This window comes from Dendrobates tinctorius, unplaced genomic scaffold (assembly GCF_039654945.1).
Source record: "Dendrobates tinctorius isolate UK_male_01 unplaced genomic scaffold, ASM3965494v1 ptg000077l, whole genome shotgun sequence".
NCBI lineage: Eukaryota > Metazoa > Chordata > Amphibia > Anura > Dendrobatidae > Dendrobates > Dendrobates tinctorius.
In genome coordinates, this window is record NW_027361745.1 from 1,280,859 (window position 1) to 1,303,185 (window position 22,327).

Genomic DNA, 22,327 nt, shown 5'->3' on the forward strand with positions numbered 1-22,327 from the left:
TCTTGCTGGTGATTTCTCCTGACTGTGACTTCTGGTTTCCAGTTTGGTTCCTGCCTTCTTAAAGCTAAGTTTTCTCTGCTATTGTTCATATGAATTTTCGTCTGGTTTACTTAGCTTTTGTGTTCAGCCAGCCCTGGCTAGTACTGGACTGAATCCCCATTTTGTCTCTAATCAGTTGATCTCTTTTGCTCTGTCTTCAGAATATACCTGAGTGATGATATAGGGAATTGAAGACTAGCGACTTCAGGGCCTTTATCTATCAGACGTGTTGGGCATTTTTTGGCAGGGTTTTTTGCGTGATTGCAGACAGCAGCTTTTCTTTCCTGTCCTTTCTAGTTAGTGAGGGCCCCATCATTTGCTCAGCCTATCTTTCTATCTGTGCTTGTGTTTTCAACTTGTTTCACCGACAATACATGTTGGGGGCTGTCTATTGCTTTGGGGTCTGCTCTGGGGCAGTTTAGATTTTCCCTTTCTTTCTTTAGGCTTATTTAGTTCTCCGGCCGTGACGAGGCATCTAGGACCATCGTAGGCATGCTCCACGGCTATTGCTAGTTGTGTGTTTAGGATCAGGGGTCTGCAATCCGCTAGTTACCAACCTCTCCAGTTTTCTGGGCTTAGCTTGCTTTTTGTTTTTTCCTCCTCGGTGACTCATTCATAACAGATACTGCTACAATGGATAATATATCTGACATTGATTTTTAAATTGTTTTTCAACCTGTGATACCAATAAAATATTAATTATATTCATCAAATGGACTGTATATTGGGTTTTTTCTTGGTGTTTTTTGCTGTTTCGGTTCCGATAGACTAAGAGTTTACATTTTTCCTTTGGTTCAGCGCACATTCTTACGTATCTAGATATATATTGTGTTTACAATTTGTTATATTATTATAATTACATCTTGTGCACTGTTACTGGGTCCCCTTTTCTTAGTTTTGTTATTTTACAGGTGAAAAAGCATTTGGGGACAACTTTTCTTAAAGTAGATGTGGAGACATGAGGGTCAGTGGGCGCTGTCGTCTGCTGGCTCAGGGGTTTTTATAAAGACTGCATGGACCAGGGTTCATCCCACCTAATGCCCACACTCCTTCTCATGGGCAGAAAACTACTAATAATAATATTGTCAGCGAGGGCCACATAATGACACGGCGGGGGACAGGGTGGTGATGGTGGATGAACCCCAGAATTCACAATAGGCCTGTATTATCTGCATTCTAAAGTGATGGGGAATATGGATTCCGCTGTCTGGTAACTATATGGCATAAGGAAGGGACCTCCTGAATGTAGGAGTGAGAGCCCTCTCAGATTAATTTTGTGGCAGCCATAGCCCTTTCAAAACTCAGACACATACCTTGCCTGGCTCACACCTTGAACCTGGTGGTGCAGTGCTTCCTCAATAATTATCCTGAGTTAACACCCCTGCTCCATAAGGTGCGAAGGCTGTGCTCGCACATCCGCCGGTCGCCCGTACACTCTGGTTGTATGCAGAAGCTGCAGCGATTGCTCCATCTTCCCAAGCACCGCCTAATTATCGACGTTGCACCAAGGTGGAACTCCACCCTGCACATGGTTCAGAGGCTGTGCGAACAGAGGCAGGCTGTAATTCATTTGTGGGAGGAGACACGGGAAGGCAGTTTGCAGGCACACATGTAGTTGTCTGGTGTGCAGTGGTCGAAGCTGAAAGACCTCTGTAAAGTCCTTCAGTGTTTTGAGGAATGCACACGGCTGGTAAGCACAGACGACGCCATCATAAGCATGAGCATCCCACTTATGCGTCTGCTCATGCAAACTTTGACGCACATTAAGGAGCAGGCGTCTGCAACCGAGGAGGAAGTGGAGGAGGGAAGCCTTGATGACAGTCAGCCATTTTCTGCTCAGGGAAGTTTCGTGGACGAGGTGGAGGAAGAAGAGGAAGAGGAGGAGGAGGAGGATGATGGGGATGATTATTTTGGGGAGGATGATGCTTCTCAGGGGGCAAGAAAAAATGTTGGCGTGGCAAGGTCTGGTACAGGGTTTGTGCGTGACTGGAGGCATGTGGATTTGCCAGAAAGTGCTCTCCACCCAGCACTCGCAGTGCATCATTGACCCCTGGAACATTGGCCCACATGTCTGATTATGCCTTGCAGATCCTAAAAAGGGACCTCCGCATTGCCAAAATGATGAACGATGATGACTACTTATTGGCCAGCATCCTGGATCCACGCTATAAAGGCAAATTCCAAAACATCATGCCACAGGAGAACCTAGAGCTAATATTGGCTAACAAACAAGCAACTCTGGTAAACCGTTGTTTGAGGCATTCCCAGCACTCAGCGGCGGTGATGTTTTTCCAATAAGCTGTAGGTGGCAACATGAAAGAGGTGTTCATGGTGCACACAGCCGAAGTGGCATTGGACACAGGAGTTTCATGACCATGTTGTGGACTGATTTTTCAAGTACCGCTCACAAGACTGGTAATACTGCATCGATCGAAAGTGACAGGAGACAGCAGTTGTCAACTTTGGTAACAAACTACTTCTCCTCCCATATCAATGTTCTCCCTCACCGGTCATTCCCCTTTGACTATTGGGCCAGTAAACTTGACACCTTGCCTGAATTGGCACAATATGCTTTACAGTAGCTCGCTTGCCCTGCTGCTAGTGTGTTATCTGAACGAGTCTTCAGTGCTGCTGGATCAATCCTGACAGAAAAAGGACCCATCTGTCGACCCAAAATGTTGATGATCTAACCTTGATTAAAAAGAACCATGCATGGGTTTCAAAGGATTTTGTCCCACCCTCACCTGCTGAAACGTAGGCTGCCAGAAAAATGGCTTGCTTTTGTCCTCCTCTTCCGCGGACTTCTCCAATTACTCCATTTGCAGCTGCTGAATGTCCAACATCAACATATGCCAATTTTTCCACCTCCCTAACTGGGCTGCCTTCCTCCACAGGGCCGCGGTCACCACCTGGCGCATGCACCCATGCGATTGCCGTTGCCCTGGACAGGTGGGTGGGCACACTGTTTGGCAACGGCACTGGCACAAGGTCCCTCATAGCACAATCAAGTGTCTCTGACGGTGGGGGTGCACACCCGCCGTCAGACACACCGGCATACTAAAAGGGGCCATGTGTCAGTGCCGTCGCCGAGTGGGCCGCCCCTGCTTGCTCAGGATCACAGCACTTGCAAAGTTGAAATACTTACCTCTCCCTGCTCCACCACCGTGGTGTCTTCCACGTTTCCTGACAGTGATATTCTGGTCAGAGAGCGCGATGACATCACGTCTCTACTCCCTCTGCCTAAACAGTCCAAGTGCAGTGAGATGGAAGATGGGGATGACGAGGAGTCCAAACTAGTACAGGGATTCCCTAGCGAGGAGACTTATTTAATTGTTTTCAATGTGTGGACAGCTATTTTTGGGGAGCACTATACTCTGGAGAATGATATATGAGGCCCACCATACACTGGAGCATTCCAATGGTTGATATCAGATACTGGAGCAGCATTTACAGGGCCCATTATACACTGGAGCATTAGAAATGGGGCCCAATATATATGGAGCATTATTTGGGCCCATAACACAGTGGAGCTTCATCCATGGGGACCAACATATACTGTAGCATTATGTGGAGCTCATCATATACTGTTTCAAACAATATATGGGACCAATGATTTTGTATGGAGAAATATATGGGCCTCATTACTCTGTATAGCGCACTATGCGGTGGCCATAATATTGTATGGAGTAATATACTGTCCGTTTTTGGAGCTATTGGAGAATTTAAAATAGATATCAGTCATGAGATGTAAGAAGTGAAGTATTTTTCATTGTACTATACCGCTATTTCTCTGATCAGAGGATCATGAATTGTGGCATGTGTTAAAGGAGCCCATTGACACTCTTTGGCCCTGGGCCCACGAAAATCTGGAGCCAGCCCTACCCCCCCACACACTTTAGCCAAATAACTCCAGTTTTCAATGCCTAACTATTATTTTAAAGTAAATTAAGGTTGACAATCTTAAGTAATAAGAATTGATGTTTTTGGCATTAAAATGGGCACTGTAGGTGTGTTTCCTGTCCTCCGCTCCCTGCCGACTTTGCTTCCCCATTGACTTGCATTGGGTTTCGTGTTTCAGTCAGCCTTCGACTTTTCGCGATAATCGGCCGATTTCGTTCGACCCGACTTTTGAGAAAGTCGGGTTTTATGAAACTCGACTCGACCCTGAAAAAGGCAAAGTCGCTCATCTCTAGTCATGACCTCTAGACCTAGTTTGGAGTTCTGCCAGACTCGCCTCCATGCTTCGGGACAGCGTAGACATTTTACCATGAACAGTCACCACCCTCTCTATCTCTATCTCTTCTCGGTGTCTGACGTCGTGACATGGTCTTGCTCTGAATGGGGCACTTCTCCCGCCACAATATTCCTTCCAGGGGCGACATTCCCTCCAATTAGCATGACCTTCGTAGGGGTGAGTGGGTCTTTGCCATTGCTTTTCTTTGGTAGGGCAATTTCTGGACAGGTGTCCCACTCTTCCGCATGCCCAGCACACACATCTGCATCTGTCTGGTGGATGCTTTTGTCTTGTTCGTCTACCTCGGTGGGAAGCATATCTCACTTAGCCTTTGCTCTTCACTCCCGGATACAAGGTTACACTCTGGAGCCGCCACTGAAGCCTTCTTTATGCTCCGAACCTCTCCTCTAATTTCCTTCACCTTCTTCCATGTGTTACCATGGGGTATGACGCTGGTCCCCAAGACAGCAGTAAGGGCTTCCCTCAGACTCTCGTCTTTTTCCCAATGTCTTCTCATTTTCAGCCGTAAATCATGGGTCCATGTCGGCTCTTCTTCATTTGAGTTGGGTACTCCGCAACGCCGGACCAACTCATCAAGGCTCCAATACCTTGCTCCTGCTCGCCTATGCGCGCTTCTGCCCTTATTTCAGAGAAAGTCATACTGGGTTTGACTCTCAAGTGCTCCCTCAGAGCCTGCTTCCACAGCGTGTCACTGTTAAATATTAATAATCCGTTAATTATTTCTTATTACACCCAGTTCTGTAGAATGCTTTAGCTTACATGACATAGGCTATTTTTAAGCTTGGCTCATGGTAGAAAGACAGCTCCATATATGTAGAGACCACGTGCTTTAGGAGACGTATATAATTCATGGCTAACTGTAGAGGTCGCTCTTCTTCTTCCCTCACCATCATGAGACACAGACGCAAGATGACATAACTCAACAGCTGGTATGTTACTTTATTACGAAGAAGCCGAACTGAGAGACAGACGCCATTTGCCATGTGAGTTCCCGGAGAGAAAGAAGAATACATGTTGCTTTTGCCATGTGAGATTTCAGAGTATGAACAATGGACAATATCTCTTTCACTTATTTTTATTCACCTGTTTTTCTGTAATAACCTTTCTTTGATGGAAGAAACCAAATAAACCACTATATTTTTATCTGGTAACTAGTCCTGAGTATTTTACAGGATATGCATTATTTTACATTGGAGAGCCAGCCAGATCTGAATTTTTGTACTTTTTTGCGGATTTCCCTCAACTTGCCCACACGGGGGATTGGACTTTGCTAACGTCAAATCATATGTGCAAGTTATCGGGAATTCCACTACTTACAAGAATCACATAGAACCTAGAAGTAAGAATTGCCAGATAGATTGAGAAGTACTACAAGTGCCAAAAGTACCAGACGTAAGCCAGACGTGTAAAGACAGGAACCCAGCGTTGTCCATAAAAGGAGCTGAGACATTTCAAGGTAAGATAAAATGGATGTCATTAATTGTCTTGCTAAGCAGAGTAAATTGAAATTTAAGTCTGTAGACAATTCTAATTCAGAAGTTTTATGGTTAAGTTTATATGCCGAGTGTGAACTCGAGAATTAGAGGTTAGATTCTAAGTTTTTCAATAGAGAAAGAGAGAGATTAAAAAATATTCTACAGATGGTAGATATATTTCATAGATCTGTGTCAGAGAAATCCAAAAATGATTGTTGTGATGTTCTCGAGATTGGCTGTAAAGTTAGGGAGATTGACTGTAATCAAGTGTCTGTAGCAGCCATTGAAGGTGACCATGCAGACGTGGAACAAGATGGAGAAGTAGGAGGAGACTTCAGAACTGACGTAGAGGACGTACAAGGGAAAGACGTACCACTAAAAATAGAAGACTCACAGGCCCAAATCCGAAGTAGCGTGAGGAAGAATTTGATAAAAATATGCCAAATAATTCCTGCTTATGACAACAAAATAGATGTTTGTAGAAACTCTGAGATTTATGAAAGTTGTTCTGAAAAATTTGATTTATCTAACGAGGAGAAGAATCAGTTGTTCAAAATGTGGATCCCTGTAAATTTTGCTAGGAGATTGTCTTTAAAGTTATCTGGTGAAACACATGAGAATTTAACTGATAAAGACAGATTAAAAATTCTCATTTTTTGTTCATCAAATGAAAATCATCCAGATATTGATATTCTTCAAAAATTAAGAATTGGTCGGAAGGAATGTATTTTTACGTTCATGTCCATATATGAACGTTTGTACAAAATGCTGAGTGAGAATGTCAAAACACCGTCCCTCATAAGGAGTTTTGTAAGCAAATTTTGGTTTCTAAATCCTGCATCTCGTGTTATTGCGTCACAAAAAGATTCTTTGTTTGAATGTGCGCAATCCCTTGATTTTGCCAGAAAACACGAGAATCGTGAAAGGAAAGTAAATTGTGCTAATTTTGTGAAGACAGGCAGAGTAAAATCTTATCAGAAGCCGGTATTAGCAAAGCCTTCTAAAATGAGTTTTCCCCAAAATCAAATCTACGAAGAAAGAAAAAGAAAATCACATGTTTGTTATAAGCCATATGGAATGATGCAAAAGATCACCGAAAAGACACAAATGGAATTAAGAAAAATGATGAGTTCTGATTTTCTTTCTGTAACTAAGATGGCTGAATTTGACAGACAGAAACAGGTGGTGAGTGACATCATGGCCTGTAAACTGAATACTCTGCTCCAAGAATCTATCAGCTTTAAAATGGCAAGAACCTTTCAGGATATTTTTTGCAGAGAAATAAGTATGGGTGTAGGAATTGGCTAGGAAAAAAGTAATATATATTGTGTAACAGTGTTATACAATTAGTGAGTTATAGAGTATAATCCTGTAGTTTTATGGTTTGTGGATATATACATAGTCATACAGTATATATATAGAGTGTTTGTAGAAGTAGAAATAGTAGAACTGTATTTTTTAATGAAAATTAAAATCTACATCAGTAATAATATTTAGAATATGAATATGATATTAACCTTATTTTTTATGTTTCCTTAGAATTTTCATTTCAAAGCAGGACTTAATCGAGAAAAATTCTCTTCCAAGGATTTATGCCTTTATTTACAAAGGAAGATGCAATAATTGCATGATTTTATATATCTAACCCTTAAAAGGAAATAACTAATTGCTTTTTAAAATGTTCTGGGTGTGTGCTTTACTGCATGGTTTGAATGACAACCATAGCAGGGGAATTTGAACCTTGTTCTAATAATACAAGTATACCAGTATACTATGTCCCTGTTCCTTAGGAAAAGAATTTTAAAGGGGGTCTCAACTTTTGCAAAGCAATGGAATTTTTTTTCCAGGCCTAAATGTCAAGTATAGCTATACATATATATTTATGTCATGTGTATTTGGGGAATATTCAAAGAAATATTAAGAGACTAAATTGAAATAGTTTACAATGCATTGATAATTAGGATAATTTGGGTTAAAATACGTGTATTCATCACACCTTCATATGTGAGGTATTTGGTTTAAAGTTAATATGTGACACAGTCTGAGTGACAGTGACTGAGTGTATGAGCAGCTGCTGAGCGAGTAATGTGATACGTTTGTATGAGACCTCAGGATTCTATAAGAGAGAAAAAAAAAAAAAAACCCAAAAGCTTTTATCTTTAGGAGAAATATGCAGATCAGTTAAATTATTAGAATATTAGGATATATAATGAAATATTATCTATACAACATATATTTCTATATTTCTATAGTAATTATTATTTCTTGATTTAGTTAATTGTGGATAAGTGCAATCGCACAACAAAATAGAAAATAGTTTAGGAAGAAAATCTATTCTTTCCTTATCAGCTTTAGCTCTTTTAAACAGGCACCAGCACAGAGCCTGGTATTCACCAGCTGCATCTGGGAATAGTGGACCTTCCTTCTCTGTCCAAGTGTGTTAATCTTAAACTACATTTAAATTAATTTTTCCAAAGGATAATTTTATGATATTCAAATTAATTTTAATGGTTACACATCTTCAGACAAATAATGGTATAAGCAAGTATAATATTTACACAACTTATAAATTAATTATTTTTAATTTTGGTTTTGATAAATGAATTATTTCATGAAACAATATTTTTTGATATTAAGGGGGAAATATGTTTTTTATCCTGACTACATCATCACATTTGATTAATACCTCTTCTTCACACATTTTAATAGGAAAAAAAAATATTAATAAGGTACAATGGTATAAGTATTGGGTATAATAACAAGTATTATAAAGAGTCATTTCTTTACACTAAGAGGAATTACATGCAAAGTTGCATGATTTGAATATTTTGATAACACAAGTTTATGACAATTATGAAATAATCCAGATCATGGAAATATTAAGGGTATATGTTACTGAAGACATAACTACTCTGCATCAACATAAAGGCCTTATTCTTATTTTTATTTTTATTCTTATTTTTCATTATTTTTAATTCTTTCACCAATATTTAGTAAAGTAATATCTACTGAGAATATTGCTTCATTAAATATAGGGATGATATGGTTCTATTACTAAGGAAATGTTTCACTTCTGAGTTATATGCAACAATTCTTTTATTCATTCATTCGCTCACTCATATATTCTTATTTTGGTTCATGGCTTTACGTATTCCTACATATTATTAGTATAATAAATATATTCCTTATTAATAAAGATGATAACACTGGTTACATAAAACACAGTGACACCTATGGGTTGAAAAAGGTAATTACATCTATGACATAAAAATGTTCTATCACATGAAAAAATATGGATAATAATGTATTATCACTTATTATTGGTTTATTATTTCAAATATTGAAATCCATATATGGTACAAATTCTGATAATAATTATATGGATATTACTAATTGCTATGGTACGCTGTGATATCATGGGATAGGGAAATTACCAGATTTGGTATAGAATAGGGAATGAAGACTTCAAGCAAGATACTGAAATTATGTTAATAAAGACTTATCACATTTCTAAACTTCATTGATTCTTATCAGTTGCAAGAAGAAGAATGCCGCGATCCAGAAGTCCCAGAAGGTAACAAAGCTATGACTTCTGAGAAATGAACTGTGTTAATTACAAGTGCAGTATCCACCACTGACAGCCACAAGTGCAGTATCCACCACTGACAGCCACAAGTGCAGTATCCACCACTGACAGTCACAAGTGCAGTATCCACCACTGACAGTCACAAGTGCAGTATCCACCACTGACAGTCACGATTAAAGTGTCTAACCTGACAACCAGAGGACGATGATCCTATGATGCTGAGATGAACGGTGTTATCACGTTCTTATCAAGTTCCAGAGGTTTTCAATCACCTGTAAAGCTTCGATGTAAGGCTGGTGAACAATAAGGTAATTGTCGGGAGGCTACAACCCTGACATATGTCCTGTGCATTAGGACAAGGACTGGTTATGGTGCTATGTTTAGCAAGGAAGAGTCATTTTAACCCTTGCTTTGCTGACCAAAGACGTCACACCTGTTCAAAGACCAGTGCCGATGGAGGATTCCAGAATATCCAAGGCGAGCCAATGTAAGCCCAGGTTTTTAAAGATGACACTGCACAGATATTAAAGCTGCATTTCATCTATAGACTTTGTTTCTTATCAACATTTGAATTTATGGACTTTGATTTGATACACCACACAATTCTTACAACATCTATATGCTATAAGAAAACTGCATTTTTAAAAGAACCAAGAAGAAGACAGAAGACATCAAAATGAAGACCAGATGACATCAGATGATGATGACTGGACCTGAGATGCTTCAATTTAGACTTAGGGAAGTATAATTATACATATTATATATGAATATTGTTCACGGCTTACCATAACATGAATTCACATCAATTATGTCATTGAGTACTTATAACGGTAATCTAATATTATTATTATTATTATTATTATTATTGATATTAAATTATTTTGTCAAAGAAGAAGAAAAGAAGAAAAAAGATCGTTATATTTGAGGGTTCCAATTAATGTCTGTCTCCCTCAAAAGGGGAATTGTTAAATATTAATAATCCGTTAATTATTTCTTATTACACCCAGTTCTGTAGAATGCTTTAGCTTACACGACATAGGCTATTTTTAAGCTTGGCTCATGGTAGAAAGACAGCTCCATATATGTAGAGACCACGTGCTTTAGGAGACGTATATAATTCATGGCTAACTGTAGAGGTCGCTCTTCTTCTTCCCTCACCATCATGAGACACAGACGCAAGATGACATAACTCAACAGCTGGTATGTTACTTTATTATGAAGAAGCCGAACTGAGAGACAGACGCCATTTGCCATGTGAGTTCCCGGAGAGAAAGAAGAATACATGTTGCTTTTGCCATGTGAGATTTCAGAGTATGAACAATGGACAATATCTCTTTCACTTATTTTTATTCACCTGTTTTTCTGTAATAACCTTTCTTTGATGGAAGAAACCAAATAAACCACTATATTTTTATCTGGTAACTAGTCCTGAGTATTTTACAGGATATGCATTATTTTACAGTCACATAGGCTCGTCACTAGCTGGTCTCGCACCACCACGTCAATGGACCCTACTCATACTCCGTCTTTGCGAGCAATGGCAGTATGGAGTTCCTGCAGCGCATTCATAAACTGGGTCATGGTCTCCCCTTCTCTTTGAATATGCCTGAACAGATGCATGTGCAACTCTCCCACGTCAGTCGGGTCCTCGTGTGTCTCCTCATATATCAGTAAGACCTTATCTAACGTGTCTCTTGCCTAGGGGGGTTGAAGCATGACAGAGTCCCATCATAGCCACTTCTGCTTCTCGGGCTGCAGTCATGGGATGCATCCGCATCATCCCCTTTATAAGTTCAGTCCAACTCCCAAGTATGGTATCATTCCGAGTGAACTTTGGGATGTTATTTAACATGGCCCCCAGGGAGATGCTGGATCTGGGGCCCTCTCTAACTGCTTGATCTGCCACCTCCGCGCCATTGAGCGACATCCTGCTGACTACGCCAAGTGTAGAAATCGCAGGAACGCGGGATGTTGCCACGGACAGGAGACAGATCAAGAGTTAACAGGTTTTTATTAACAACAAATATACTACACTCAGGGAGTAGTAGGGCACAGAGGAATGGTAATAGGACAAAATATGGGAAAGGGAGTTTGGATGGGGTAGAACTGGGAGTATGACAGGATTGATGAGGCACGAACGAGAGTACAGTAAGAAAGAGTTTAAACTTATCGGAATGTAGTCTTCAGACATGAGGAGGTTCAGGGTTCCAACGGTGACACCAACAGCAGTGGCACGTGACATCTTGGTGAGGTCTGTAACAGGTGGGGATCCAACGGTGGCACCGGCAACAGCGGCATGGGACGTCTCAGCAAAGTTTGAGGGGCAGGAAGATTCCCCATGCTTAAACGTATCTTGCACGGTACTGAGTCCAGTGTGAGAGACTCTGCGGTGTACACAAGTCCTTATTAGTCAAGCTCTGGCCTTGCCATCTTTCTCTCTCTGCGTTACTCTCTCCTAATGTGGAGAGTAGCGATTTGCTGACAGTAGGTCGTCCAGAAATGATGGACCTGAATGCAGGTGTCTGTCAAGTGTGCGGTCACTCTTGGGCAGAGCAGCTGCGGTACTCACTGTCTCATAGTGTACGGCACCTGGCTTACCTCCGCATGGCTCAGCTCTGCTGGCACAGCTCTGCACAGCTCTTCACTGCTGGCACGTCTCTGCTGGCACAGCTAATCTCCCCAGCACTACAACTCCTATCCTGGACAGCAGCCGCATGGCCTGTCACAGGGCCAGCACTCCCTGGTGGGGGAAGTATTGCATGCTCTTCTCTGCTCTGTGCATTGCACTTACTTGGCGCCAACCTCTCCTGCAGTGCATGCTTTTTCTTCTTCTCCACTGTGCCTGTGCGCTCTTTTTAGGATCTCCCCGTCCCCTTCTGTCAGCAGGAAGCTCCATCTCTCTCCTCCTTCCCTCCTGTAGCAGGGGAAGGTCCGCCTCTCTCAGGCTTCCCCTGGAAACAGAGGATGCAGCCTTTTTAGTTTGGGACCCGGCATGCAGCTACCCATGTTGCGGTCAACCTCCTTACAAATCTAATCTTATCATGTGTGATACCGTTTGCTGAGCTGTGTACCTAACCCTATCATGTGTGATACCATCTGCTGAGCTGTGTATCTTACAGTGAACAGTGACTGGTGCAGACAGTGCTGGGCGGCGATCACTGCAGACAATTCTGGGCGGTGACTGCTCCAGACAGCGCTGGGCGATGACCAGTGCAGAAAGTACTGGGCGGTGACCACTGCAGACTGTGCTGGGCTGTGACCGCTGCAGACAATGCTGGGGCTGAAATCCCACACACCGATCCCTGAGTGACGTCCTGCCCTGCAGTGTGTGAATGTGGTCGATGCGGAGTCCATCATCTATAAGAAGGTGCCGGATGCCGGTTACACCCCTCAGACTGTACATACCGGTTATATTGGAGATCTCGCCTTCTGGACACGGGACGCAGTCATAGCAGCAGGTGTGAATTGTCGGTTTTGCCGTTTTCCAGCTTCCAGGTGAGCAGGGATCTGAGCAGCGGGATACTGGGACCTGAGAAACAGATGAGAATGTTACTGAGGGACAAAGACTGAATGCTGAGAAATGAGACAAGTGAAGGAGCCGCAGGGTGGACAGGCCCCATGACAATTTAGAGGGTGGGGGTTAACTTGTGTGACAATCAGGATGGGAGGGATTTGTGGTGGTGTCCTGGAGTCTGATTGGTGGGAGGGAGTTTTGGAGGCGGGGTTGTGCGGGGATATATAAGGGACAGGGGAGGGTTCCTGCCTTCTCTTCCACCCTGGATCCCGCTGCCCACCCTCCCTTCTTCCTGTCACATCGGTGGGGGATAGGTCCAGGTTAGAGGCTGGTCCAGTGGTGATGACATTTGGTGGGAAGGCACTAGTAGTGTATGGTGGCTTCTGTGACAGGCCAAGGCCACTTGGGGGTGTAAGTCCTGTGAAGTTAGGGGAACTAATTTAGTGTCATTAATACCTCATTCTCTGGGCTGGTGCGATGCGACCGGGGAAGATTAGGAAGGTTGTGGGTTATGCCTCTGCACCAGATCAGCTGGTTCATGTTATATAATGTTCAGGGTGCCAGGGTTGTGGGTGCCCCAAGTTTGTGGCAATGTTTAATAAAAGGCTGCTGTGGCCATTTTACCCAAGGCGCAGGAAGTCATGGGTTTATTTCATGGATATTAGTTATACTGGTAAGAATTGATGGTTACATTTGACACGGCCATTAATCCCTCTTTAACTTGTCATGAGTAGAGACAAATGAATTGATCATCAGAAATCAAATTTGTGATGAATTTTAAGAAACCCTCAGGTCCCAGCTAATGCAAACGATTTGTGATTTGATTCAATCAAACCCTGAAAAAAATGCTGCCTCCATTTTACACATTACAGACTTAAGGTGCAAACGTGCAGTTACCTCATCGCATAGTATAGCTTAGACAGTCAGGACAGACTATCACGGGCAGTATAAAAGCTGAGGCAGGGAATGCAGCAGACATTTTAGAGTAATTTAGAGTAGTGGGAGAACAGAAAAAAACAGCAGCTCAGCAATAGAGATCAGAAGAGAAATCTCTAAACTATTGGACTAATACTCCAGTCAGTAACATGTTGTGCAACTGGAGCTCTGAAGGCAATGAGCATAGTATTCTGTGAAGAAAACAGAAATTCAAATGATAGGTGGGAGAGATATGAGAGGAGCCAGCAGAAGCAGTGCCATCCTCAGTGTGATCGATCAATGAAATGTGGGAGCTGGTACCTGTACTGCTACATATACTTCACTATTACACAGGGTTTTGTTCATTCTTATTGTACTAGAAAGCGGATGCAAGTCATGACAATAAAATTTGTAGTATTGAAGGGGATTGGGATAGAACACTCATTTATTGCCTCCTCCCCTTAAAGAGCTTTAATGTAAATATTCTGTTATGCTTCGGTACTGCTACACTGCTGCGTATTACCAACCGTCTGATTGGTATTGCCACATTGTGTGATACCTTATTGTACAAACTGTAAGATATTATGCTTTATTATGACTATTGTGTTTCTGTATAGTTAAGGGTAAGATAGTGCTTCCTTTGGGAACATTAGAGGAGGGCACTTATAAAATAGAGTTTGTAGCATGGGTAAGCATAGTTCTGGAACAGGCAACTAGATGGGGGATGTTACAGAACCCCCCAGCACCCCGAATAGGAGATGCACGTATGATAGGTGCAATGTGAGATGCATACCCCTAATGCAGCAACTGACCGGCTGCGACCCCTGGGCAGAGCTAAATGAGTTATCCCACTTCTGACCTCCCCGCACCTTTGTAAATCCCACGGTAAATGATCGGGGGGTCGCTGGCCACCTGCGGCTATTGTAATGTACATCTGGCATCTTAATTGGAGCCTGTTATCTACTGGCCCGCCACATATTGATTGTCCTGTCCTCTGTATGTTTATATATTCTGAGACCATTGAGTAAAATGTTGTCACACTGGAAATATGTGGAGAAGCAGTGATCTTTTATATGTTCCCATGTTACAAAGCCTTTCGAGCCAGCGTCCTTCATCCAGAAGTGAGGAAAAGCAGAGTGGACCTCCTGGAACACGGGGTGGTAATGTAAGAGGTATTACAGCACAGAAGACCCCGTTACACTGGTGGCAGCAGTGGGATATGATACCCCGTCTATAGGAGTAAAGGACTGAATGGAAAACAACTACCAGAAATTAAAGAGGAATACATTGAAAATCCTGGTGGAAGCTCGAGGGTTAATCGCCAGCAACAAAACAAAAGTGGATTTGATAGCAGCCATCATGGAACACGACAGTGCAGCGCCTCCCAATGTGAACGTGGAAGAGACCGAATTCCAGAGGGAGGTAAAGAGCAGACTGTCGTTCTATGGCCCAAACCCTGCAGTAGAGATCATACGAGAGGTGATGGCTGATGTGCGTACTGATCTGAAGGAAAAGATGGCCGAGCGGACCAGGATAGAGCTAGCCAAGATGGAGATGGCAGAGCGGACCAAAATAGAGCTAGCCAAGATAGAGCTAGCCAAGATGGAGATGGCAGAGCGAAGAGAGGAGAGTCAGCGAGCAGGGGGAGCTCTGGCCCCCGCCCAGGGACCGTCAGCAGGAGGCAGAGGAAGACATTGATGGCTTTCTGCAGGACTTTGAGCGGCAGTGTGCCCAGGGGCTGGCTGGCACTTTTCAGCCTAGGAGGCAATCACAAGGCAGTGGCCGTCCAGTTGCGGTGCTTTTGCCCTGCTGTCTCGGGCCACTGCATTAAAGAGACAGAGATAACAGGCTTTAAAAACAGGGTGGTACATAGATATGGGAACAGAATGGAGCTAGCTGCATATATATGGAAGCAGAACCAAGTTTGCTGCCTACATATATACTGTAACAGAAGCAAGCTGACTACATAGACACGAGACCGGAACCAAGAATGCTACGTAGACAAGGAAACTGACTGGAGCTTACTACAGAGATATGGGAGCAGAACTGAGCTAACTACAGAGATATAGGAGAAGAACAGAGCTTACTACAGAGATATGGGAGCAGATCTGAGCTAACTACAGAGATATAGGAGAAGAACAGAGCTTACTACAGAGATATGGGAGCAGAACAGAGCTTACTACAGAGATATGGGAGCAGAACGGAGCTTCCTCCAGAGATATGGGAGCAGAACGGAGCTTACTACAGAGATTTGGGAGCAGAACCCAGCTTACTACAGAGATATGGGAGCAGAACCAAGCTTACCACAGAAGTATAGGAGCAGAACGGAGCTTAATACATAGATATGGGAGCAGAACAGAGCTTACTACAGAGATATGGGAGCAGAACGGAGCTTAATACATAGATATGGGAGCAGAACCCAGCATACTACAGAGATTTGGGAGCAGAACCGAGCTTACTACAGAGATATGGGAGCAGAACCGAGATTAATACAGAGATATGGGAGCAGAACCAAGCTTACCACAGAAGTATAGGAGCAGAACCGAGCTTAATACATAGATATGGGAGCAGAAAGGAGCTTACTACAGAGATATGGGAGCAGAACGGAGCTTAATACATAGATATGGGAGCAGAAAGGAGCTTACTACAGAGATATGGGAGCAGAACCGAGCTTAATACATAGATATGGGAGCAGAACCCAGCTTACTACAGAGATTTGGGAGCAGAACCGAGCTTACTACAGAGATATGGGAGCAGAACCGAGATTAATACAGAGATATGGGAGCAGAACCAAGCTTACCACAGAAGTATAGGAGCAGAACCGAGCTTAATACATAGATATGGGAGCAGAAAGGAGCTTACTACAGAGATATGGGAGCAGAACGGAGCTTAATACATAGATATGGGAGCAGAAAGGAGCTTACTACAGAGATATGGGAGCAGAACCGAGCTTAATACATAGATATGGGAGCAGAACCCAGCTTACTACAGAGATATGGGAGCAGAACCGAGATTAATACAGAGATATGGGAGCAGAACCAAGCTTACCACAGAAGTATAGGAGCAGAACCGAGCTTAATACATAGATATGGGAGCAGAAAGGAGCTTACTACAGAGATATGGGAGCAGAACGGAGCTTAATACATAGATATGGGAGCAGAAAGGAGCTTACTACAGAGATATGGGAGCAGAACCGAGCTTAATACATAGATATGGGAGCAGAACGGAGCCTACTACAGAGATATGGGAGCAGAACCAAGCTTAATACATAGATATGGGAGCAGAACGGAGCTTACTACAGAGATATGGGAGCAGAACCGAGCTTAATACATAGATATGGGAGCAGAACGGAGCCTACTACAGAGATATGGGAGCAGAACCAAGCTTAATACATAGATATGGGAGCAGAACGGAGCTTACTACAGAGATATGGGAGCAGAACCGAGCTTACTACAGAGATATGGGAGCAGAACCAAGCTTAATACATAGATATGGGAGCAGATCCGAGCCCTAAGAAAAAAATAATGGAACCTGAGTGCCCCTATTAAAACTAATAATGTACCCATTTATAACAAATAATGTCCTCTGAGTGCTCACAATGCTCTGAATATACAGAATGATGGTCCTACATACCACAAAACACAATATGATGGTCCCCAAAGCCCTTTATTATACATTGAGGACACCAGATCTCCCTATATATAGTAAAATGGCTACATAGCCCCTACATAAAATAAGATGTTCCCATTGCCCCCAAATATAATATGATGTTCCCCAATGACCCTATATACAGCATGAAGGTCCCCCTGCCCCCTATATATAGTATGAAGGTCCCCACTGCACCCTGTATACAGTATGAAATCCCCACTGCTCCCTGTGTATATACAGTTGAAACCAGAAGTTTACATCCACTATATTCAAATCTGCATGTTTTTCTCTATCTGACATGAAATCAGAATAAACCTTTCCCGCTTTAGGTCATATGTGTCTTTTTATTTAGTGTATGGAAACTTCTGGTTTCAACTGTATAGTATGATGGCCCCACTGCCCTGTATATCTAATATATAAAGCTCAATATGGGTGTGTATGTATGTATGTATGTGTGTATGTGTGTATGTATGTATGTGTGTGTGTGTGTGTGTGTATGTATGTATGTGTGTGTGTGTGTGTGTGTGTGTGTATGTATGTATGTATGTATGTATGTGTGTGTGTGTGTATGTATGTGTGTATGTCCGGGATTTGCATCTGCACCGTCGCAGCTACAGCCACAAAATTTGGCACAGTCACACATCTGGTCCCCGAGAGCATCATAGGCTATGTTGTGAGGCGAAATTTTAACCCTGCGAGTTCCAATTCACCAAACAATTTTACCCCTATCTACATAATGGGGAAAAAGTGTATGTATGTATTGGCATCCGCACCGTCGCAGCTACAGCCACAAAATTTTGCACAGTCACACGTCTGGACCCCGAGAGCGTCATAGGCTATGTTGTGAGGTGAAATTTTAATCCTGCGCGTTCCAATTCACCAAACAATTTAGCCCCTATCTACATAATGGGGAAAAGTGAAAGGAAAAGTGTTGGAGGCAAATTGACAGCTGCCAGATGTGAACAAGGGGGACTGAAAGAATGAGAGCTATGGAGCCAAATAGTACATACCATACAGTTGCTAAGGTGGAGCCCTGACATGGGATACTCACCACACACGGGGATATGAACACACACACAAAATGCGCCACACACTACCACGTGCTTCACCACATATACCACCCTCAGGAAACATTTCACCACACATACACCAACCTCACCACATAAAAGTCGAAACACAAAAGTCGCCACTCAAAACTCGCCACGCTGTCCCAGAGCTGTTTATAAGATGAAAAATGAGCTGTGATTGGTTGCTATCAGCAACAGTTTTCTTTGCAGACAGTTGTGGTAACTGAGGCCTATTATTCTTATCATTTCTATGGTGTTATTGTCCTTCTGTAAAGCTGGAAATGACACAATTTATTACCGTGCCAACACAGACCACCCTCTGACACAGACTGCAGGGGGAGCCCAGTATGACACAGGATAGGATTAGATACACGGCTCAGCAGTCAGTATCACACAGGATAGGATTAGACACACAGCTCAGCAGTCAGTATCACACAGGATAGGATTAGATACACAGCTCAGCAGTCAATATCACACAGGATAGGATTAGATACACAGCTCAGCAGTCAGTATCACACAGGACAGGATTAGATGCACGGTTTTTATGTGCAATATAATCATTATAATTTGTTATAACTAACCACAGTTGGTTACTATGTCCAGGCAACGCTGGACTCTTCAGCTAGCATAGTATGAAGGTCCCCACTGCCCCAAATAAATAGATTGGTGGCCCCAGTTGCCCCCATGTATATTGTAGGATGGTCCCTGTTCCCCCATATATAAAGTATGATGATCCCACAGCCCCATATATATAGTATGAAGGCACCAGTTCTCCCCATATATATAGTAAGATATCCCCAGCTAAATATATATATATATATATATATATATATATATATATATATATATATATATAGTAGCATGGCTCCAGTTCCCCCATGTATATAGTAAGGTGGCCACGGTTCTCCCATATATCTAGTATGATCATCCCAGTTCCCCCCTTGTATATATTGAGATGGCCCCAGTTCCCCCACATATGAAGTAGGATGGCCCCAATTCCCCATGTATATAGTAGGATGGCCCCATTTCCCTCATATATATAGTAGGATGACCCCAGTTCCCTTATATATAAAGGATGATAGCCCCAGGTCCCTCATATATAAAGTATGAAGGTCCCACAGCCCCATATAATAATAATAATAATAATAATAATAATAATAATAATAATAATAATAAATTTTATTTTTATAGTGCCGACATATTCCGCAGCACTTTACATTTCAGAGGGGATTTGTACAGACAATAGACATTACAGCATAACAATAATCACATACAATATACATTCCATATATAGTATGATGGCCGCAGTTCACTCATATATTTAGTATGATGGTCCTAGCACCCGTATATACAGTATGGTGGTCCCAGTTCCACCCCATATACATGTAGGATGGCCCCAGCTCCCATATATACAGTATGATGGCTGCAGTTTTCCCCCATATATACATTATGATGGCCCCTCAACCCATTCATATATACAGTATGCTGGCCGCAGTTTCCCCCCATATATACAGTATGATGGCCCCACAGCCCATTCATATGTACAGTATGATGGCCCCACAGCCCGTTCATATACACAGTATGATGGCCCCACAGCCCGTTCATATATTTAGTATGATGGCCTCAGCCCCCCGTATATACAGTATGATGGCCCCAATGCCCGTTCATATATTCAGTATGATGGCCGCAGTTTCCCCCTATATATACATTATGATGGCCCCACAACCCATTAATATACACAGTATGATGGCCCCACAGCCCGATCTTATACACAGTATGATGGCACCACAGTCCATTTATATACACAGTATGATGACCCCACAGCCTATTCATATATACAGTATAATGGCCCCACAGCCCGTTCTTATATTCAGTATGATGGCCCCAGCCCCACATATATACAGTATGATGGCCCCACAGCCCGTTCATATCCATAGTAGGATGGCCCCAGCCCCCATATATACAGTATGATGTCTGCAGTTTCTCCCCATAGTTAAAGTAGGATGGCCCCAGCCCCCATATATACAGTATGATGGCCATAGTTTCTCCCCATATATATAGTAAGATGGTCATAGTTTTCCCCCATATATACAGTATGATGGCCCCACAGCCCGTTCATATGAAAAAAATAATAAAGTTTATACTCACCTCATCCTGTTTCCCAGCAGCGCGGCCTCCGTCTTCTCTTCCGGCCTGTAGAGCCGCGGCGCGAGACAATGACATCGCGCCGCCTGCGTGCACAACACAGTCTGTCAGTGTTTCATAAGCTGCAGACCGTGGCTGAGATTAAACTGTGATGTGCGTGGCCGTGTCTACTGCCGGTCGCAACACATCACATTACAGCAGACAAGGCCGCACGCAGATCACTGTGCAGGGCTATCAGGGCTGGGGAAGCGGCCCGGGGGGCATTTGCCTCCCTGCCACCCAGCCCAGCCTGCCCCTGAGTGTGCCCTTTTTCAAGTGAAGCCGGAGGATTGGGGTCAGGTTCTGGCCAGCAAGCTGACAGGCCGGGCAGCAGTCGTCTATTGCATGATACCTGATGAGAACTGCATGGACTATGAGCGGGTCAAAGAAGTGATCTTGGCCCGGCATGCGCTGACACCAGAGGCATATCGCCAAAAGTTCCACGGACTTATAAAACAGGTAACAGATTCCCATGCTGAATGGGCCTGTAAACTACGGCGGTCACTGCTACAGTGGGTACAAGGGAACCAAGCAACCACTAAGGAGGACATCCTCCAGCTCTTCTTGATAGAGCGATTCTTTACTTGATTAAACCCCGAGACACAAGAATGGCTTTGGGACAGACGGCCAATGACTCTTGAGGAGACCGCTCGTCTGGCCGATGAACATCATGATGCCAGGAGGTCTCAGTTGCCAGGCTCAAAGACTGTCAATAGGGGCCCTCCCATGAGTCTGGAGGCCCCTAAACCACAGAAGATTGTCAGGGGACCAGCTAAAACCCCGGCCTACCAGAGTTCCCTTGGGGCACGATGCTACACCTGCCATCATCTGGGGCACCTGCAAAGACAATGTCCCAACCGGCCTCAGCCAAAGGCCGGAGCGGCTACCATCAACTGGGCCGCTGTACACTACTACCAAGGCAAAGCTGACCCGGCATTGGGGGCTAGGACTAATCCGGGGATGCAAGAGATGGAGAAAGTGCTGCATGAAGTAGACCCCATGCAGGCAACCCGGGAAGATAATCGACAACAGCATCTACAGGCAGTGTGGGTTAATAGAAAATGTATGCAGGGACTCAGAGATTCCGGAGCAACTTTAACCCTTGTGAAGCCTCATCTCGTCCGGGACCAAGAGAAGACAGACCGGACAGTGGCCGTCAGTGTAGCCGGAGGAGCCATACATCGACTGTCCACTGCCAGGATTCACCTGAACTGGGGAGTCGGGGATGGCCTTGTTGAGGTCGGCCTGATAGAGGATTTGCCTGCGGACGTCTTGCTGGAAAATGAATTGGGGCCCATGTTGTCTGCATTCTTGGTCACCCCTCTGGCTGAGACCTATCCTGTGACCACCCAGAGACAAGCTCAAGCTGTGGAGGCGGAATCACACTCAGAGGAGGCCCAGGTAAGAAACCCCAGCCCTACATGTACTCCCATAGCCAGACACATTTCTTGGGCCACCCCAGCTGAGTTTAAAAAGGAGGTACTTGAGGATCCCTCATTACAGGGCTATCGTGGGAAGGCACAGGAGGGGAGAGGAGTACTGGAAGGGGAACAGTTTGTATGGTATCATGGACTCCTCTATCGGGTTACAGAGCAGCGCCACACACGGACGAGCCCCATTATAAAACAACAGCTGGCAGTGCCC

At 43.6% G+C, this 22,327-nt stretch overlaps 1 protein-coding gene across 1 annotated transcript in view; it reads right to left on the bottom strand.

Annotated features, from left to right (window-relative positions):
• Positions 1-20,722, bottom strand: part of LOC141096658 (vomeronasal type-2 receptor 26-like) — an 89,233-nt gene extending 68,511 nt beyond the window's left edge. Inside the window, exons 1-2 of the mRNA XM_073583370.1 lie at positions 20,648-20,722; positions 12,761-12,884 (exon numbers count right to left, since the gene is read on the bottom strand). Coding sequence (XP_073439471.1) covers positions 12,761-12,884; positions 20,648-20,722 — 199 coding nt within the window. The remainder of the gene's footprint in view (positions 1-12,760; positions 12,885-20,647) is intronic.
• Between the last annotated feature and the right edge of the window lie 1,605 nt (positions 20,723-22,327).